The following is a 17,995-nucleotide window of genomic DNA, read 5'->3' as shown; positions in this document are numbered from 1 at the left end:
TATGTTAACTTACAGTCAAAAACAAGTCATGAATCAAAAAAAGACATGGTATGGGGCTGAATGCGTTCAAGACGGCAGTTAGGGTAACATACATCATAGATACATCCATTGGTCTATTGCATTACGGTAATAAGACTAATCTGACATTAAGCTTATCTCGAGTTAGGATTTGAAACTCAAGATTTCAAAATTGAACCATTTATGAAATATATATATGAAAAAGAGTTAAAGCATCTATAAACAATTTTATTATTGCTAAAAGTTGTACAGATTTGAGGAATCACTGAGGCCTACCTAACAGATCAGGCTATTAATCTAAAAAAAATCTTGTATAATTGTGACGTGTTCTGGTTTCTCTCCTGTCATGTTAAGACCACAGAGAATTCTGACTTCCAATGTCTTACTCTGTGCCAGGCAAGCTGTGCTCTCCACAATCCAACCTGTGTTACTCTAAAGTAGTAATCGGTGTGAGTTTGTGAACGAATGAATACTCACCAAATACTTTTTCACAGGAGTCTTACTAACGAGGACAACACGGTCTGTAGAATTGTCCTTACATTTTCTGACAGTGAGAAAGAATGACTTTCTTTCATTCTTAATATATAGGTCAACCATTCTTTAGCTGTAATATTAGCTCAATGACCCATTATTTTATTATAATATCCTGAATGTTAAATTCTGCCAATCATCGTCCTTAGACTTTTCACAGCTGTAACAGGATCTCCGAAAGAAGTTAAGCTACAGTAAACAATTCTTTGGGGACTGACAATATGAAATAACTGTTCCAACCAATGCACTAAAATTAGCATGAGAACTTGGTTCTAGATCTCACCATTGGGGTTTCTGTCTGTCAAAGTTTTCACCTTGGATAAATTTGTTGGTGGATAAAAAAAAAAAAAAAAAAAAAAATAATAAAATTACAAATCTCAATAACTTACATCCATAATACAAATGAAGTCTTACAACATACTTAAAAATCTTGCAATTTTATTTGCATATAAATGAGCCAGATATTATAATATCACAACAAATTTAAAATAAACAAGGTATTCTAAAGTTTATTACCAAGAGAACATAAAACAGGTCAAAGTCTCGGAAAAGCATTTACAGGAAAAAAAAAAAAAAAAAAAACCCAACAGAAAAAGCCATTTGCAACAATATTTTTGTGCTAGCAAGATTGCATTTACACAGTGCAAAATAAGAAAAAGGATCAGGTGGGTAAGAGGGGGTGATAGGAATTACAGAATGAAATAAAGAGCAACAAAGCCCTTTTTTTGGCTTGATTGTATTAATTTAATTCCGCACATGCATGCCTAAAACTGCACACAGATATATACCGCTGCCTTGAAAAAGAATAGGACATTCGCAAAAATGTCTCACCCTTTATAATTTAGAAGTGCTGTACAGCATTTTTGTTTTCTTTGACGATGCCACTCTGCCAATATTAAATCCCAAGTTCTGTTAGAACACACAAAAAATACTTACATATATATAATGTGTATATATAAATCCATATTTAAAAGGAGTCTGCATTTACAAGTTTTACTGCATGGTTTTACCCGATCTTTACAGCTATTTAAGCTTCATACATTTTTAAAGATAAAATAATTTAATTAACTTTAAAAGAAAAAAAGAAAAAAAAAGTATTTCATAATTATACAAAATGAGTTTTTCTAGCTTAGACAACTTAAACAAAAACTAAAATGAAAAAAAGAAACTCGCAATTACAAAGTGCTCCCCGACAAACAAGTAAATTACAAAGCACATAATTGAACGACAGTGGGGGGTAGAGAGGAAAAAAAAAATCAAAAATAGAACAAACCCCAGAATATAAAGGCAGGTCATAAGTAGAAATAATAAAGCGGACGATAAAGCTGTGCAAGTCCTGGTGGTTTTTGCAATTCTGTTTTTTAAATATTCAATGTTGGCGTTCATCGAAATTTGGTTAATGTCAAGGGACGTGTACAACTTCCAAAAGCAGTCTGTGGAGAGCAAACATTTGATTTCAAAGTAGATGTCGGAGCTTGAAGCACACAAGCTTAAATGTGTCTTTATTTTTCTTCTTTGTACCAGCAAAAAAAAAATAATAAAATAAATAAATAAAAAAAAAAAGAAACACAAGATCTGCAGGTAGATAGATACAAAGAGCAAAAATGGCAGTTTTTCTTTTTGTTTTGTTTTTTTAAACCTTCCTGATTCCTTCTGGCTTTTCATGTACCTTGGGGGTTGGGAAGGTCAAAAATAATTGGAGGGTTGGTTGGTTGAAAGCTGACTGTACACGTTGAGGCATTGACGTACGTTGTGTATCCATCGGTCATAATCCCGTAACCTGCATGAAAACGTTAGACTGGAGCGTTACCTACACAAATGACGTATCGGAGAAACACAGCCCAAGGCAGATAGCTCTAAGCTATACGATGGAAATAATGCAACCCGTAATCCTCTTTACACAAGGTAAGGAGCTTTTATTCTCAAGTCTGTACGAACACAATATTTTAAGCTATTTTAATAAGCTCACCACCTTCTACTTAACAGCATGCTTTTTAACTAGTGGTTTCCTGAGATGTGTGAAACCTTTGCTGATTACCTTCGTGAATCCCACCGAAAACATGGAGTTTGGGCCTCACTCGTCTTTGCACAGTGTTGAGAAGTTCTACACATCCAACTCGTTGTAACTCCTTTGGGACCCAGTCTCGGAAACCTGAAAAGTACAGAGGAGGGAGAAAGCCACCAAGATTTTTAGTATTCTGCAATCAGCGAGATTTCACTTAAGCTTCCAGCTTGCAGGAAATCATAATTCATGAGACGTTTATTAGAATATCTGGAATCTAAAACCCTCCATTAAAGCCCACAAATGCTTTTAAGAAACCTTCAAGGTGTCACTTTGCATTCCATGGAATGTTGGATTTTTTGGGGTCTTACAAGCACAATTAACATTATTTTGTTCCTGCGTTCAGTTTGATTTATAAGAATGAGGTTGCAGAATTAATTTTATTCCACTACGTTTCTCACAGGTTCTTCCCGGCATAAACCTAATTATTAACCTACTCCCTTATTCTCCTCTCTCATTTTATTGTTGCAACTCCTTATTAAATTGCCTTTTTTTTTTAGTTTAGCCAGTAAAACATAAAAAAAGAATAATGTCCATTCGTCTGTTCAATCTCCTTCGCTCTTTAATTAAAAGCAAATAAATAAGAATAAAAGATTTTAAAGACTTTTTAAAAAAACCTTGTGGGCCCTGAATCCTTTAAAGAGGATCAATCAATACTGTAGAATTGCATCATTGGGGGAGGGAGGAGGAGAAGGGTAACAAACCTTTTTGAGGCTCTGTTTTCATTCAATGTATATTAAAGTATTAACAATCTCGCTATGATGGATGCTGCTGTTTTCTGTGGGGTTTTTTTTAATTACAGAAAACAGGAGTGAAAGGGAACCAACATTGCAGCGATTGAGCTAAATATAAGGATGAAGATTTCTACGTTGAATTTTTATTTTCGTACCTTACTAACGCTTATTTTGTATAAAATAAAATTAACCCCATGCTACTGGCATAAGATTATTATTAGAAACCCTACTGCCAAATAAGTTTCTCTTTCGACCTTCATTGCATTTTTTGAATTGGCAGATCTTCAGATCCAGGAACGGGCACCAGGGCATCTGCTCCGTCCAATCCAAGAAGTAACACAGGAGCACACAACAAAAGCCACAATAAACTCAAATAAAAAGATCATAAGTAACCAGATTGCAGGTATAAAGGTGTTATTTTAGCAACAATATCCGTAAGAGTATAAGTCTTAAAGGAACACTATAGTGTTAGAAATCCAGATATATTCCTATAACTATAGTTTTAGACCAGCGTTCTGCAACCTTTTAGCACCTGGGGACCGGCAAAAAGAGGAGAAATATTTCGCTGACCGGCATCAGCCAGAAAGTGTGAGGAATGCAGTGTGTGTGTATGGGGGACAGTGTGCGTGTCAGGGGTGCTGTGTGTGTGTATGGGGGGCAGTGTGTGTGTATAGGGGAGAATGATTGTGGGTCTGTGGGGTTGGAGGGTAGATTAATATATATATATTTTAATTAAAAGAAAAATAATAATTTTGATATTCCTGCAATCCCTGGGGAAGCCCTGGCAGTGGCGTCTCTAGGATTCATTTTTAGGGGGGGCACATGGTGGGCCAGGGACAAAAGTAGGGGGGCACATTTAACCCCGCCCTCACTGCAGTTTGACCCCGCCCCTGCTGCATGTTAAGCCCCGCCCCCGACATTTTTTTTTTTTTTTTATAATCCCTGGTGGAGAATTGATTATTTTCCACCAAGGATTATTAAAAGACAAACACATTTCCCTTGATACAGTCCATACACACACACACACAGACTGCTGAGTCCTTACACACACAGAGAGACAGACTGCTGACCATACACACACACACACACACACACACAGACACAGACACACAGACTGCTGAGTCCATACACACACACACACACTGCTGAGTCCATACACACACACACACACACACACACACAGCCGAGCAGTGGCGGATCCAGAACCAAATCGCAGGAGGGGCACTTGTGGTGGGCTAGAGCGGGGTGAAAAGGGCTGCAGCGGAGGAATAGGGGACTCTTGTTTAGGGGATAGGAGGCTGTACACATATGCGGCCACACACAGTGATATGAAAACACAATAACACACTGGTACATACACACAGAGAAAACATATCTTCACACACATACACTGGCACACCCACAGATACAAACCTATACCTACACATTCACACACAGATGCCTACATACACAGATACACATACCCACACATACACATCCCTACACATACACACACACACATCCCTAAAAATACACAAAATTACACACATACCTTCACATACAGGTACAAGGCAATAGAATATACAGACAAAACTCCAGGTGCTGAAGACATATTTATTGGAGTATAGAACACCTTAAAAGTGCAAACGTGCAACATTTCTGCCCTAGGGGGCCTTAATCATGTTTAAGGCCGTCTAGGGCTTAAAAGTTGCACTTTTATGTGGTGTTCTACCCTTCAATAAATACACCTTCAGTACCCGGAGTGTTGCCTGTATATTCTATTACCTTGTATTGTTGGACGGATTAGCAGTATCTTTCTAATGCAGAACACCTCTGAGGCTGTGGGCCAGAGTGAAAAGCGGAACCTGAGTGCAGTGGTACACACAGATACACACTGGCACTCACAGATACACACTGAAACTCCCAGATGCACACTGAAACTCCCAGATGCACACTGACACTCAAAGATACACACTGACACTCACAGATACACACACATACACACTGACACTCACAGATACACACACATACACACTGACACTCACAGATACAGATACACACATACACACACACACATACACACTGACACTCACAGATACACACTGACACTCACAGATACACACTGACACTCACAGATACACACAATGACACACTGACACTCACAGATACAGAAACACACTGACACTCAGTTACACACACATACACACTGACACTCACAGATACAGATACACACAGACACTCACAGATACAGATACACACAGACACTCACAGATACAGATACACACAGACACTCACAGATACAGATACACACAGACACTCACAGATACAGATACACACAGACACTCACAGATACAGATACACACAGACACTCACAGATACAGATACACACTGACACTCACAGATACAGATACACACTGACACTCACAGATACAGATACACACTGACACTCACAGATACAGATACACACTGACACTCACAGATACAGATACACACAGACACTCACAGATACAGATACACACAGACACTCACAGATACAGATGCACACAGACACTCACAAATACACACATATGTACACATACCTAAACATACACACTGGCACACACACAATTTGCAGCTTCCATAATGTTAACCACCCACCCTGCCCCTTCCATACCTTTTGGTTGCAGGGAGGTGACTTTCTGGGGCTGGCTGATCCTGGTGGAAGTTTGAAGCTGCAGAGCTTTCTCTCCTCCTTCCTCCTTCTCTCTCAGCTGCTGCATCCTGGGAGTTCTCAGCCCGCGCGGTCTGTAAACTGGGAGGAAGTAACAGTCACTTCCTCCCAGCACTCCCTGCAACTTTAAAGGGGCCCGGTCTGCCAAAGGGCTGCAGCACCCGACCGAGCCCCTAATGAGGTAGGTCCATGGATGGCAGCTGCACTATTTTCCGTGGGGGGGAGGGGGGGGGGGAAGGGCACGTTGCTGGCATTTGGGGGGGGCCCAGGGGGGGCACAGCATGATGTAGGGGGGCCATGGCCCCCTCTGCGCCCCCCCCCCCCTAGCGACGCCACTGAGCCCTGGTGGTCCCAGTGGTGAGAGTAAACTCTAGCAGCCTCAGGAGCTGCTAAATTTCACTCTCAAGAGATTTGGAGCGCTGCCGTGGTAACCATGGCAATGCTCCGAGCTTGCGAGAGTAGAAACCGATGGAGCTGCAGTTTAGAGCTCCCTGGCTGCCTGCAGTACACTTTGAGCAGGCCGGAGAGGGAGGCACATCTCCCGGTGCTATGATCGTAAGAAATATCTTGCCGGTCCGCAAAAGCTTTCATCCGACAGTATAGTCGGGTGAAAGCTTTTGCGGACTGGCAATAAATGTTTGCGGACCGGCGCCAGTTCGCAGCCCGTGGGTTGGGGACCCCTGTTTTAGACTACCTGTTTGGGTTCCTGGTACCCCTCAGAGTGAACAAATAATATGAGTTTACTTACCTTTTTTACCACGCCATGCTGGTCTTGCCATGGCTGGTTCCGCCTTCAAAGCAGAAATCATCAATCTTGATGATCAAAACCAATCCAAAGCTTTCCCATAGGAAAGCATTGGGAGGCTAATGCAGCAGAATGCCGTGTTGGGCCAATCAGTATTTCCATGAGGAACATTCGATGCCTCAATGCAGAGTATGGAGACACTAAATGTAGAAAACACCTCTGGAAGCCATCTGAGTGACTGCCACTAGAGGTGCTCCTAGGCAGCAATGTAAACACTGCTATTTCTCTGAAAAGTGCCTGCAGGGATTGACTATAGACACCAGAACAACTACATTAAGTTTTGGTGGTTCTGGTGAGTATATTGTAATCACACAAGTATAGTTTGCTGTAGTGATTATGGTGACCAAGTTGTTTTACTATGCCTCCCAACAATGGGTGGGCCACCAAGGAGTGGACATGAGGGGAGTGGGACCTGCCTGGTAAATAAGCAGAGTCTGAAAAGAGGGCATGGTTCAAGGATTGTCCGTACGCAGAGCGCTCTGCCGTGAGAAAGTGATGTGAGGATACAATGCTCAGCAGGAGTGCATTTATTGAAGTTTGTCAAATAGTTTTTGACTAGTATAACAAAAAAGACCGGGATCTTCTTGCTCCTAAAGCTCAGAAACTCTGATGATAGGCTGCAAGCTATAGAGGCAGTTTAGCCAAACATTTGTAGATGATCATTCCTGTCAGAGACCAGATGGCTTTAGATGGATAACATCCACCTTATCAGAGTAGCTGCAGAGAAGCCATGTTTTGGGGACCAGGTGGATACTGGGGTGGAGAGTTGGCATGGTCTATAAATCGGGTAGGGACTGTTAAATAAAGAATGGGGGTGGGGGGATAGACCACTGTCCAATTCACGTGTCCCCAAAATGGGGTTTTAATTAAATAATAAAGTGTAGGTTCGGTATGGGACCGTTACATGGAATTACATTAAGAAAGCCTACATTTTTTTTATTGTAAAATATAGGCTTCAGATTTGTTATTCTGAACAATACTTATCCACTTCAATTAGACCTATAAAGGTGGTTTTTAAATTCATCCAAACGGATTCAAGGCTTTTCGGGAGCCAATAACCTGCAGATAACAAATATCGGCTCTAATTAAATCAAGGCTGAAGGTGGAAGGAAAACTAAACAATGTTAGTGGGATACATTATTAGGGTATCATATCAAGGCCACTGTTGAAGAGACCGATTACTAAAGTAAGGTTTCAGAAGGTAGGGTTACACTAGGGTTTTGGCAAGATGCTAAGTGACACGGCTAAGGATGTTAGCCCAGGAGAGTTAATATTTAGTGTTAATATTCGGCAACTCTGTTTCTTTTCAGAATATCTTTAACTTTAAAGGACATGCCGTAATGATAGTAACTATAACTGTGAATATAATATAGGGTGGCAGGTGATTATATTCTGCAAACAATGGGCTTCAAAAGATAGGAGTAAGAAATAAAGTGTATTGTTTGAATAGACTACTTTACAGGACGACCTTTGGAATTGCGGTTTTATTAACAGAGCCATTATTAATATTAAACTTAACGGGATCCACACTAAAATTGGTTAATCGAGAACTATCAATTGACTTTAACCTCTAAATACTCCTATTACTCGAGGTGACAGAGACACTGACACTGCTTCATATTGAAGGATTCACAGATGTCTCACGCTTACAGAACTGCAAAATTCTATAAATCACAGTAACACATGGGTTAAAAGCATCAGACTCTCCAAAACTCAAATGTAGACCCAGCAATGAAGTCACTTTTAATTGATGGCTCTTAGAGTTTAAGAGCCACTTAGTTCTACAGTTAATGCAGAGATTCCATAAAAATGAACATGAATTACAACAGAAACTGCCTGTCTAGAAGTGAACAGAATCACTTCGAAGATGGGAGCAGGTGAGGGGTTTATATCGAATATGTCCAAGTCTGCTCTACAGTCAATGTCACAGGGAGCTATGGCAGGAAGGAATAATTCTATCCACAATTCCATTAGTAGTTTTTCTTTCATAGCTGGGCTGTCTTTTTGCATGAGCATAAAATGCACTCATACTCGGTCACTTGATAAAGATCGTGTGCCTTATTAAGAGCAATTCTGGAGCAAAGTTCTAATGGAAACCGATGGAATGTCCCTGCTGACTGCTCCAATTCTAATACTCTGGTTCTAGAATTGCTCTTTATAAACAATATGCAACGTCTCTTGAATCCACGATAACCACTTCCGAAGAATGAGATAAGATTTTATATTGAGCTATATTTTTATTGATTTATTTTATATTTCATTATTTGTAACCCTCTCCAAAACCACAACGGATGGAAAAGGCCAATATATATTCACTTTTGAGAACGCTGTAAGCAAAACATGTCAAGTGGAGATTAAGGATTGCCTACAAGGACTGGCTTTATTTATAGTTCACTTTTAAATAGTTTTATTTAATCTGTTTATTAATAAAGATTCTGTTTTAATACCCAGTCACTCTTGAGCTCCTTATACTCTCACCATCACTCTGCTGTTACGGATCTACATATATCCCTAGGTGGGGATTGTTCCACCAATAGTTCCATACACTAGAGCAGGTCATTGCTCTAGCAAATGTAAGTAGGTCAAATATTATTTACTTATCCTACTTTCACATACGTACTGTACCATTGGTATACATCCTTATTTTTTTCATTTGATGAACCGCACTACCTTGGGAATCTGATACCAGCAAAAAGAAATCCTTAGACGGGGATTGTTCCGTCCAGGCTCCTAAAATAGAGCTTTTTAAGCTCTGGAAAACGTGAGTGCCCCTTTGGAATATATCTTTATCACCATATTATTCACAACATACTGCACTATCATTGTACTTTTATTTCCTTTTTTTTTTTTAGAGTAAGAAATATAATTGCAAAATCTGCTGCTACCTTTGTATGTATGATTTTATTATAATAATTCTTAGCGCTGTCCACCTAATTTATTAGCTTGTTTTGTTCTATTGTTCACAAGGTAAAAGGAACTCCTTGTTGGTGAATAGCTGCTTTATTGGATAGAGAGCACTTATCACTTTTTTCACTATCTATATATACACATGAATGGAAATATGAATTCCTGTAAATATTACCAAATAGCAATAACAAACTACATCAAACAGTAACAAAGAAATTAGAGGGATAAATAGCGCAAGGAATGCAGCTTTGGATTTGTAAATATGTATTTGTAAGGTTTGTATTTATGTATTTGTGTAACTTGGCGCCTCCATCTTAACTTTCTGTCAATCATTGTTATAAGCTCTGGCCTTCGCACCTGGCAGTCGACATAGAGAGAGAGTGTACAGAGAAAGGGGGTATAAAACAATGTGTCTATTTCGCCTCCTCATTTGCAATGTATGCCCTGGCTGTGCCTAGTATGAACCGGATAGTAACATCTGTTAAATCTTTATTATAAAAACAAAAACAAAGCGTTATTATTATATTTATATAATCATAGATTATTGGCATTTTTTATGAAATGGTGTAATTTCCAGAAAAGTGATAGTTTCTTATAAAATATGTTTAGCGCTGGCTAAATAAAGTTTATTAAAGTGTAACAAAATGTAACACCTACAAACCTTCGTCATTATGCACAATGATCAGTACCTATGGTGAACATACAGGTAATGCGGTAAAAGGAATTTGGTATTTATCCCCATCGCCCGCCTCAAATCCTGTGAGCTTGTTTGAGCAGCGGCTTCTTTACCTCTAAATAGCCCCTTTCTATGACTGTAAAGCGCTGCGGAATATGTTGGCGCTATATACATGCTAACAGTATTGTAAAACGAGCAATTTAACGTAGAGCAGTCTGTGGGAGTATTCCATTGGTTTCCATGGCAACGTCACCATTTTTGAAACGTTGTCCCCAATTGGTCTTTATACTTACACCCATGTAGTTTTAAACATTTAAAAAATTCCCAGAATGCACAGGTGATGGCTAGCAGAGAGTGAGTTGAGAGAGAGAGCCTGTAAGTCTGATAAGCGCACAGGCAATGAGGCTTAATCGATGAGAAGGGGTTTTAGCAGAATGGCTTAGCTAGAGAATCAACAACTAAACTTTCCTAATCTGTAAAATATTAGTTAAATCCCCGTGTTGTTTTATAGCTTAGCGTGTTAAAGAACAATATGACGTTTTGCTTTGGTGGTTGTCGCATTAATATGTCTCCCAGGTCACTTCTTTACAAGGGTCTATATAACAAGGGTCAATGGCTTTATAGAAATGTATAGAGGTGTAACCCCTTAAGGACCAAACTTATTAAAAGGATTAAAAGGGAATCATGACATGTCACACGTGTCATGTGTCCTTAAGGGGTTAAATAAAGTCACATGCTGTTTATCTGCGTTAATCGCTAACCGGTATATATATATATATATATATTTATATTTGTTTTTAAAGGGAAGCTTTAAAGGAACACTGTAGCATTAGGAATACAAACCTGGATTTATAATGCTATAGTGGCATGCAAATTACAAATATTAAGGTTGGCTTTTTTTAAATATTCTTCAATGCCGAGGCTTCCTTAGCGGTGCTCAGTTCTCCTCCTGTGATGTAAATGAGGGGGTACGGCTCCTCCGACTTAGTCCAATCCAATGTGCATCATAGAGGATAATTGGGGGTCTAATGTGCGTGCGCAGTGAGAGCAGCACCTGCATTCAAATTTTCCCATAGAAAAGCATTGAGTCAATGTTTTCCTATGGGCATCCGCGTCACGTGATCGACTTTTACTCTGTCAGTGAAGGGTGAGCGCCTCTGGTGGCTCTCAGTATAACTGCCACTTAAGGAGGACTTAACCCTGCAGTGTAAACATTGCCGTTTCTTAAAGGGACAGGGAGACTTGATTCAGATGAAGTGGTCTGGATGCCTAGTGTCCCTTTACCCAATAATACTCCCAATAATGCATCACAACTATTTCTCCCTTTACCCTGTTAATTACAGCTGCAGCAATTCTCTAACATTCTGTAACTACATAGCTAAATATCTCAACAGCTTCCATACAATTAGCATGTGGCGCAAGCCGTACGCTGATTAATAAAGGTTCTTCTCCCCTCCCCCCCCCCCCCCCCCTTTAATGATTGACTGTTCTAATTTGCAAAAATAAAAGAGTCATATTTAGGACACAGACCAAAAAAACCCATAAAAAATATAGAAATTAGAAATCTGCCTTACCATTTCCACATCAGAAGGAATAGCAATGTATCCTTTGGGGGCTGAGTTGGCAGAAAGGGTTAACAAAAGCCTAGAATCATCGTCTTATCTGTGGAAAATCTTAATTTACACCACAGGGATTCTTCAATACAAAGTAATTAAGAGAAATTGGGCTTTTAAAGCCCCCACAAAAGACTTGCTACACTACATTACTTTATGCAGATTTTCGGGGGGTGGGGATAGGAAACCTAGCATTTATAGGCCTTTATACGATATAAGGGGGCTCCAGGGGGAAATGAATACTCAACGTCAAGTATTCGAATGAAAGACGTACAGACTCTCTTTGTTTCTGGCCCGTTGACTAGTTATTGCCACAAAGATGATGGTTATACATTAGTCTTTTCAGCTGCGCTTCCCCATGATGCATAGCTAGTCATTATTAGTGCATTATGGGAAATGTAGTCTACGATTGGACTGTCAGATGTTAGCAATTTTAGGAAGAAACGCACTTGTGGACTTGCAGATCCGGGAATTGGCATTACACATATTATTACACTAATATTACAATCAAAGGGTTTAACCAGCTAAGATCCATTTTGCTTCAAGGAGTCACCACAACCCTAATTGTAATATAATAATAATTTAATCAAGTATCGAAAGGAAATAGATTTTATTTAAATTAAGGATATGTATATAAAATATAAATAAAAAATAGCAAAAAAGTAATCCCTACCTTTAGTGTGTGACCGGATCCTTCGGCCATATACATACACCTTGGGTCAGACAGTGTTTGAACGTGGCGGATAGTCGGCCTGATGATGTCACTGCGCTGTGCAGGGAGTGACGCAGGGAAGACCATAGAGACCGTCAGTTATCAAACACTGTCTGACCAAAGGTGCATGTAAATGGCTGAAAGATATATTGGTCATATACTAAAGGTAGAGATGAGGTTTATTTTCATTACATATTCTTCATTTTAAAAAAAAATACATATTTATGTTTAATACTTGGTGAAAGGATTTTTTAACTGAATTCTGGAACCCAGAAATTATTCCTGCAGTTAATGGACCTGGGAATGATGAGTGACAGAGTCAACGTTACCAGGAATCAAATCTCTGATTCTGAGTGCAGCTGGGAACCTGCTGAAATAACCTACGAATGGCTGAGTAACATGGGATTTGTATCTCCCAAACATTGGCACCATGATAAGCCCCATTGTACAGCGCTACGGAATCGGATGGCGCTATATAAATAATAAAATAATAAGTGTTATTTTGTATCATCGATTCACGCATGAACACACATTGTGTGTACATTGTTACACACCAAGAGAAACCTCTTCTCATTCAAAACCCAATTCATTATTTCCCCGAACAAACACCGATGAACACAAGATTCACATATTCTGCACAAGATGCCAGGCTTTAAAAGAGCTCTTACATTTCAGCCCATCCACTAAAAACCATAAAGCTCTTGAATTGGGAGCTGTTACCTGTCAGATAAATACAGTTAATAAAACAAATTGCCGAGCTAGAAAGGATGCAGAACTGCTGTGGATATCCATTTAATTCTCCCCATCTCCAGTAAATCAGAAAATTTAATTTAAACAACACCTAAAAACTCTGTAGACCTGTGAGGTTTAATTATCACACAGGAAAGTAAAGGCATATTTTTTTTTTTTTTATAATTCATGGCTTAGTGTTAAGAGGGAAGGAGCGTGCCTTAGAAGAAAGATTCATGCTGCTTACACTAAAAGCAGTAACTGCGTATGTAAGATGACAGCGCGTTTCACTTACCAAGGGGAGGCCCGTGAGTCATTAGTATGTCGATACCCTCTGGGATAAGGTTCCACTTGTCAAGCAAAGACTGACCTCTGGGAAGATTAAATCCCCATCCATTAAACCACGGTGTCCTTTTGGAGAGAAGAACAAAGTCTTTATCAGTATTATTTCATTAGTTTGTCATTTGTCACCTTGTTGTAACCTCATTGTACTCTGCAGAGAAGAATAATAGATTGGTACTTAAGAAACAAATAATTGCTACTTCCATATAGTGATTAACAATCGAGGAAGGAGACAGCTCCTTCGACTGATAAAATAAACAGAATCTAACAGGGCTTTGCAATTGCTACCCGCAAGGACAATTAAAAAACAAACTGTCTTCACCTACCACCTATGTGCAGTCAAGGAAATGGTTACTTTACACAGAAGTGATCTGTTTGCGTTTGTAGGTTATACCTTTCTACATGGACACCCTGGGCTGTACTGCGTACAGTTAATGCAGTACATTATTTAGATGTTTGAAGAAAAAAAAAAAAAAAGTGTAGTTTTTTTTTTCTTCATATATTTTCATATTCGAGGTTCCTGCATTTTCTGTAAATCCACAAGTTTTGCAGCGTCTGTAAAAAGTTCTGCCAAGACCCAATCCCAATGCTAAGCTTTCTACGGCTGTAGTCCATAAGGACCTACACAGCACAGGTTCCTGGGATTTCTACTGGGGAAAGTTAACAGTTAAAACAGTTATGTGCAATAGAAAGCATAGATTAAAGGACCATTAACGTAACCCAGACCACTTTCTCTCAAACACCGTGCTTGACGGCCCCTTTAACAGGTGATATAATTAATATGTTGAGAGGCACCATGCTTCCCATGGAGATACCTCAACGTTTTCCATATCTTCTTACGCTAAAAGTTAACATTCCTTTAAAATGTCTATACAATCCAAATGTAACAATATCTGTAGACTCTCCCAAAAAATATATATATATTTCCACACTGACCATCTCCCTACTCTATATCCCCCTTCTTCTACGTCCCCTGCCCCACTTTTGTTCTTTGTTTTTTTAAACCCCCTTTCCCCATGGGCGGTATACTGCAAACCTCTGGTTATATCCGGTTTACCCATTCTACACTAAAGAAAACACTATACATGTTCTTACTTCGGAACAGTAATGCTGTTACTTGATCATTGGGATTGTTACCGTGATGTAGGTATTGTATCCAGTCTTGTACTTTGATGTACAAACCATGTAACGGCACTAACACACATAGCTTTCTGTGCAAACCCTGTATTTTGTCATATAATGTGATGTCTTTATAGACTATGTTGTTTACAAGCCGTACAAAAATAAATAAACAAAACAAAAAACAAAACATTTTTAAGAACCTTATTTTTCTACCAAACCACAAAAGGAGAATAATATTTGAACAAGCGCAGAGGTCTTCATCAAATCTATGTAGGATTATTGAGAGAATAAAAGTCCTGGGAAACAAAAGTGGGGGATCTGAGAATACTATTTTATAGTGCAACTGAATCTGATGGCGCTATATAAATAATAATAAAAAAATGATATTGTAAATAAGGCATAAATCTGTATCCTGAAAAAATAAAAATAAATTAGCGGTGGAGATCCGTGAGAAAATTGTTCCTGAAAAAACAGAACAAGGAAAGTGCTAGTCCCACTTCTTTAGCATCTGGAATATAATACTAGCTTAAAATCTAAAACTATCTTAGGAAGTGTTTCCTGACCATTCGAAACGGCACGTAATAAGCCATATCTCCACCATTGTAAATATACAATGTGTCCAAAGATGTCATACCCCTCCTATACCTTTCTTTATGGCAATTCCATCAGAATATTTTTAATATTAATTATTTCACTACCTTACAAGCTAGTCAGTATTTACTTACATCCCTAGATCTCTGGCTATTAACTTCAAACTGCCGAGGACCTCATTTCTCAACTCATCATTACTACCTATAGATTGTAAGCTCACACGTTACCTTGCTGAGCACTTTGTAGCAGTGCGTATTTACTTGTCTGTATTCCCTCTATTGTACAGCGCTGTGGAATATATTGGCGCTATATAAACACAAAATGATAGTAAAAAGATATTCTCATTGTACACTGAGGATTGAATAGTCATCAGAACTAGTGTTCGGAGCATACCACTGTACTTGCAGTCTTAAATGAGGTTTAAGGTATGTTTTTAGAAATTTTAAAATTGCCCAAGTTTACTATGCCTAAACATTACATGGCAGAGAACGTATGTGAACGGACTTGTGGCCACACGTACGAACCCCTGTTTATAACCATACAATGCGACAATGTTGACAGATTGGCTGTAGAAATCTGTACTTTGTAAAAGTAAAGACTAGTTAGAAAATAAGTTAAACCAAATGGAGAAAATGCGAAATATGCAATTAAAGAACATCTGACATGGTTTTGTGAAAGAAGAATAACGTGACACAGTTAAAGAGATAGAAATACTACTGAGAATCTGTGGCACATGTACACGACCAAACGTACAATCTGCGTCCCATGTGTGTCGAGAGCAGCTCGTGTGCCAGACAGATGCTAGCAAGGATCCCAGAATTTCCTAACTGGTCTCATACGTAATCACATTGCTGCTGCAAAAATTGATACATTTATTGTTAAACTATTTGCATTCAGCGGGGAAAAAGGCAAGTGTTTATCCATGGAATACACATACGTCCTTTATTTTTGTCATGCTCAATTTTGTATTGATCTTGCAGAATTCTGTATCTTAATTTGGCCTTTTTTGTCCCACTTATGGGTAAAGTAGTGACAGTCACAATACAAAGAGTTAAAGGCTAGTATTTAATCTGTACTTTAATCTTTGCAGTGCCAAGTTAAACATGTTCAACAATTCAGACTCCATAGATCTGAATATGAGGCCAACCGAGGCGCTTTCTAAAATTGGCAGATTGTAATATCCAGGGATTTTAAAAGTGATTTTCTTATTTAAAGAGACACTATAGCCACCAACACAACTTTAGCTTAAAAGGACACTATAGGCACCCAGACCACTTCAACTCATTAAAGTGGTCTGGGTGCACTGTCCATGTCAGTTGAACCCTGAAGTAGTAATTATCACAGATATGCAGAATCTGCAACGATTACATTGCAGGGTTAACTCCACCACTAGTGGCTTTCTACCTGGCAGCCACTGGAAGCGCTTCCAGGTCATTAGGCGATTTTTGGTTGCCTAACTAACTCTGGACGTCCTATGCATGAGGATATCCAGCGCTACCCATACCCTACTGGAAAGCATTATACAAGCATTATAGGAATGCTTTCCAATGGGGGAAGTTCTAAAGCACTCACAGCGCTCGTGTGCCTATTAGGTGCCTGGGTGAGGAAGAGCAGAAGCAAAGCCTGACCAAGCACTGAGGGACATTGGCACTGGAGTTAGGTAAGTGACGGAAGGTTTTTAAACCTTTCTGTGCTGTAGTGAGGGTTCAGGATAGGGGGGATTATAGGGTACTTTAGTGCTAGGAAAACAATTTTGTATTCCTAGCCTATAGTTTCCCTTTAATGACATATTTTTGGTGTATAGATCATGCCCTTGCAGTCTCACTTCTCAATTATCTGCCATTTAGAAGTTGAACCACTTTGTTTCTACAGCCCAAGTTACACCTCCCTGCATGTCATTTACACAGCCTTCCTTAATACCGTACTTCCTGCACAGAGAGAACTAATGTTTAAACTTCCTTTATTGCACAGTGTGTTTATTTAGAATTTATTTCCTGCTCGTTAATAGCTTTCTAAACCCTGCAATAGCCTCCTGTGTGTTTAAATTTACAGAGCAGTAGATAAAACGTTCTAACGCACATTAACATCTGATTGAAAATAAATCCATTTTGTTTTCATGCAAGCTGTGTCAGTCACAGTCAGGGGAGGTTTAGCCAGGGCTGCATAAACATTAGAAACATTAAAAGTGATTTAAAGGGACACTATAGTCACCAGAACAACTACCGCTTAATGTAGTTGTTCCGGTGAGTATAGACAGTCTCTTCAGGCATTTTCTTGTAGAAACACTGTCTTTTCAGAGAAAAGGTAGTGTTCACATTGCCCCTTAGGGACACCTCCCAGGTGCTTCCTGGGGTAGTGCTGCACGGTTTGACTGACATTGTTAGACACGGTTTTGGTGCCTAAAGTGTCCCTTTAATTTAGGTTTCCTTTTTTCTGCTAATTTCTAGCCTGCATCATTAAGTGC

At 39.1% G+C, this 17,995-nt stretch overlaps 1 protein-coding gene across 2 annotated transcripts in view; it reads right to left on the bottom strand.

The window, feature by feature from the left end:
• Positions 1 to 1,016: 1,016 nt before the first annotated feature.
• The window catches only part of MPPED2 (metallophosphoesterase domain containing 2), a 148,319-nt gene continuing 131,340 nt past the window's right edge, over positions 1,017 to 17,995 (bottom strand). For both annotated transcript variants that reach the window (XM_063438508.1, XM_063438509.1), the window contains exons 5-7: positions 13,772 to 13,887; positions 2,588 to 2,701; positions 1,017 to 2,329 (exon numbers count right to left, since the gene is read on the bottom strand). In XM_063438508.1, coding sequence (XP_063294578.1) covers positions 2,211 to 2,329; positions 2,588 to 2,701; positions 13,772 to 13,887 — 349 coding nt within the window. In that variant the 3' untranslated portion in view covers positions 1,017 to 2,210. The remainder of the gene's footprint in view (positions 2,330 to 2,587; positions 2,702 to 13,771; positions 13,888 to 17,995) is intronic.

Source organism: Pelobates fuscus, chromosome 12, assembly GCF_036172605.1.
Source record: "Pelobates fuscus isolate aPelFus1 chromosome 12, aPelFus1.pri, whole genome shotgun sequence".
Lineage (NCBI taxonomy): Eukaryota > Metazoa > Chordata > Amphibia > Anura > Pelobatidae > Pelobates > Pelobates fuscus.
Note: the sequence above shows the minus strand (reverse complement) of the source record. Positions and strands in the feature narration are given on the sequence as shown.